The 2,020-nt window shown below is 39.6% G+C and overlaps 1 protein-coding gene across 1 annotated transcript in view; it reads left to right on the top strand.

Moving 5' to 3' along the window:
• The window catches only part of wdr45b (WD repeat domain 45B), a 9,561-nt gene extending 8,096 nt beyond the window's left edge, over positions 1-1,465 (top strand). Inside the window, exon 10 of the mRNA XM_080873280.1 lies at positions 1,264-1,465. Within this exon, the coding sequence (XP_080729406.1) occupies positions 1,264-1,370 (107 nt within the window). The 3' untranslated portion in view covers positions 1,371-1,465. The remainder of the gene's footprint in view (positions 1-1,263) is intronic.
• Positions 1,466-2,020: the final 555 nt, after the last annotated feature.

Genomic DNA, 2,020 nt, shown 5'->3' on the forward strand with positions numbered 1-2,020 from the left:
TTTATCTTCAACTGTCAAAACAAAGCCCATAGCATCATAATGGATATTCAGGGTGCCCTGAAGATCATGGTTCCACAAGAACAGCTGAAGACTCTGCCTCAGTTCTACTTTTGGAAATTCTAGGACCCATATGTCAGCCTGCAGTCTAAAAGTGAAGTGCTATACTGGGTTTATTTACTAATATACGATGAAATCTGTGCTATATGATTGGTGGGGCTGATCGTTCAAGACTCTGTATGTGAGGAATAAGATGAACAAAATGGGTGTCTTGGACAGTTTGCTATGATTTTATTTCATGTTGTGTCCTAATTGCCTAAACCTGATGTTGCGTTTGAGAGAGCTCATTAGATCACAACAAACGTTTGAATTTATTGGTCTTTTCTCACTCTTGTGAGATTGACTTGTATGGGCACAAAGCGCACAATCAGTCACTGAGTTTTAGTTGTACTGCTGCTTCTCTGGCTCTCTTCCATGGTGTGTCTTTGTCCCGTCTTCCTTCCTTCACCCCAAGCTGGTCATGGTAGATGGCCGCACCTCCATGAGCCTGGTTTTTCTGGAGGTTTCTTCCTGTTTAAAGGGAGTTTTTCCTTCCCACTGTTGGCAAAGCGCTCGCTAATAGGGGGTCATATGATCGTTGGGGTTTTCTCTGCTTCCTCTGTATTATTGTAGAGTCTTTACATAACGTAAGTTATAGATGCTGTCATTTTACACATTTTAGTTTTGCCTATTTTTGCCTCTTTTCCACTAGAACCCACTCAACTCTGTTCTGCTTGTTTGTAGCTTTCAATTACAATTGAACACCACCTTGAGTCGTTATGGCAAGGCAGACTATTTTCTTCATTGCCAGGTTTAAAAGTGGCAGGTTTGATTCTTGTGATGGAGGCACTCTCATGACTCATTCAGTGACATCACTACTAGGTACCTGGTAAGGTGCTACCACCTAATGGAAAACCCTAAAAGCCAAGTAGAGTCAAGTAAATAGGCCTTTGTGAAATTGGTACCCATCAGCTATTCACCTTCTCTTCCTGGAAACTAGCTAGTGCCTGATTCACTGAGGAGCAGTGTTTGGTCATGTCTGACTTTTGTTGTGATTTGGCGCTATATAAATAAAATTGAATTGAATAGTCTGTCAATCATGAAAAAGCAATATTTTGTAATTTTTATAACTTCCTAATCTGATGTAGTACCATGTGGTGAATTCTGTGTGTGGTATTGGTACAAACACTCATTTTTAATTTTTTTCTCCTTCTCCTCAATTTATAGCTATTTGTGCTGATGGCAGCTACTACAAGTTTCTGTTCAACCAAAAAGGAGAGTGTTCCAGAGATGTGTATGCCCAGTTCCTGGAGATGACCGATGAGAAAATATGACCTTTGACCTCTCTTCAGACTTCCTATTAAACAACCTGTTTTGTTTTTCTCTACAGTCTTTTTATTTTCAAGGCAGTTAGAGAAGTTTTTTGTTTCACTTCTCGCTATCTTGACAGACTCTGTAAAAAGAGCATTAAATGAAGGGAGAACAAGGAAAAAGAAAAAAGGAATTTTTTGGGGTGGGAGGGGGCCTCTATGGAAAGGTGGTTGGCTGGAGGTATGAACAGTGATTCAGATTTCATCGACCTGCACTGAGGGACACGGACGATTTCCTCCTAAACAAAACACAAGGGGAATATAAAAGACAAAGTTATTTTTTGAAAGGACAACTTGCCGCTTTTTAAGACGTCTTCCGAGGAATTTACAAAGGATGGATATTTTTAATCACACAGATGATTCTGATAGTTAGAATGAGAATTTAGAGATTTTTGTCAACTAACACCACCTGACCTAACAATAGGGAGTGCCTCTGAAACTGGAGAGAATCTGTATGTGTGCACATATTGTTGTCTCATATATATCAAGTATTTGTGTATACTAGTGTACCATACTAAGCGTTTAAAAGCAGGATCAGAATGAAGATGACTGTTTTTCTTCACTTTGGTCTTAATTATCTGCAGAAACATCTACAGCCCCAAACAGAATGCCAC

The sequence above is a fragment of the Rhamphochromis sp. 'chilingali' genome (genome assembly GCF_963969265.1).
Source record: "Rhamphochromis sp. 'chilingali' genome assembly, chromosome: 22".
In the NCBI taxonomy this organism is placed as follows: domain Eukaryota; kingdom Metazoa; phylum Chordata; class Actinopteri; order Cichliformes; family Cichlidae; genus Rhamphochromis; species Rhamphochromis sp. 'chilingali'.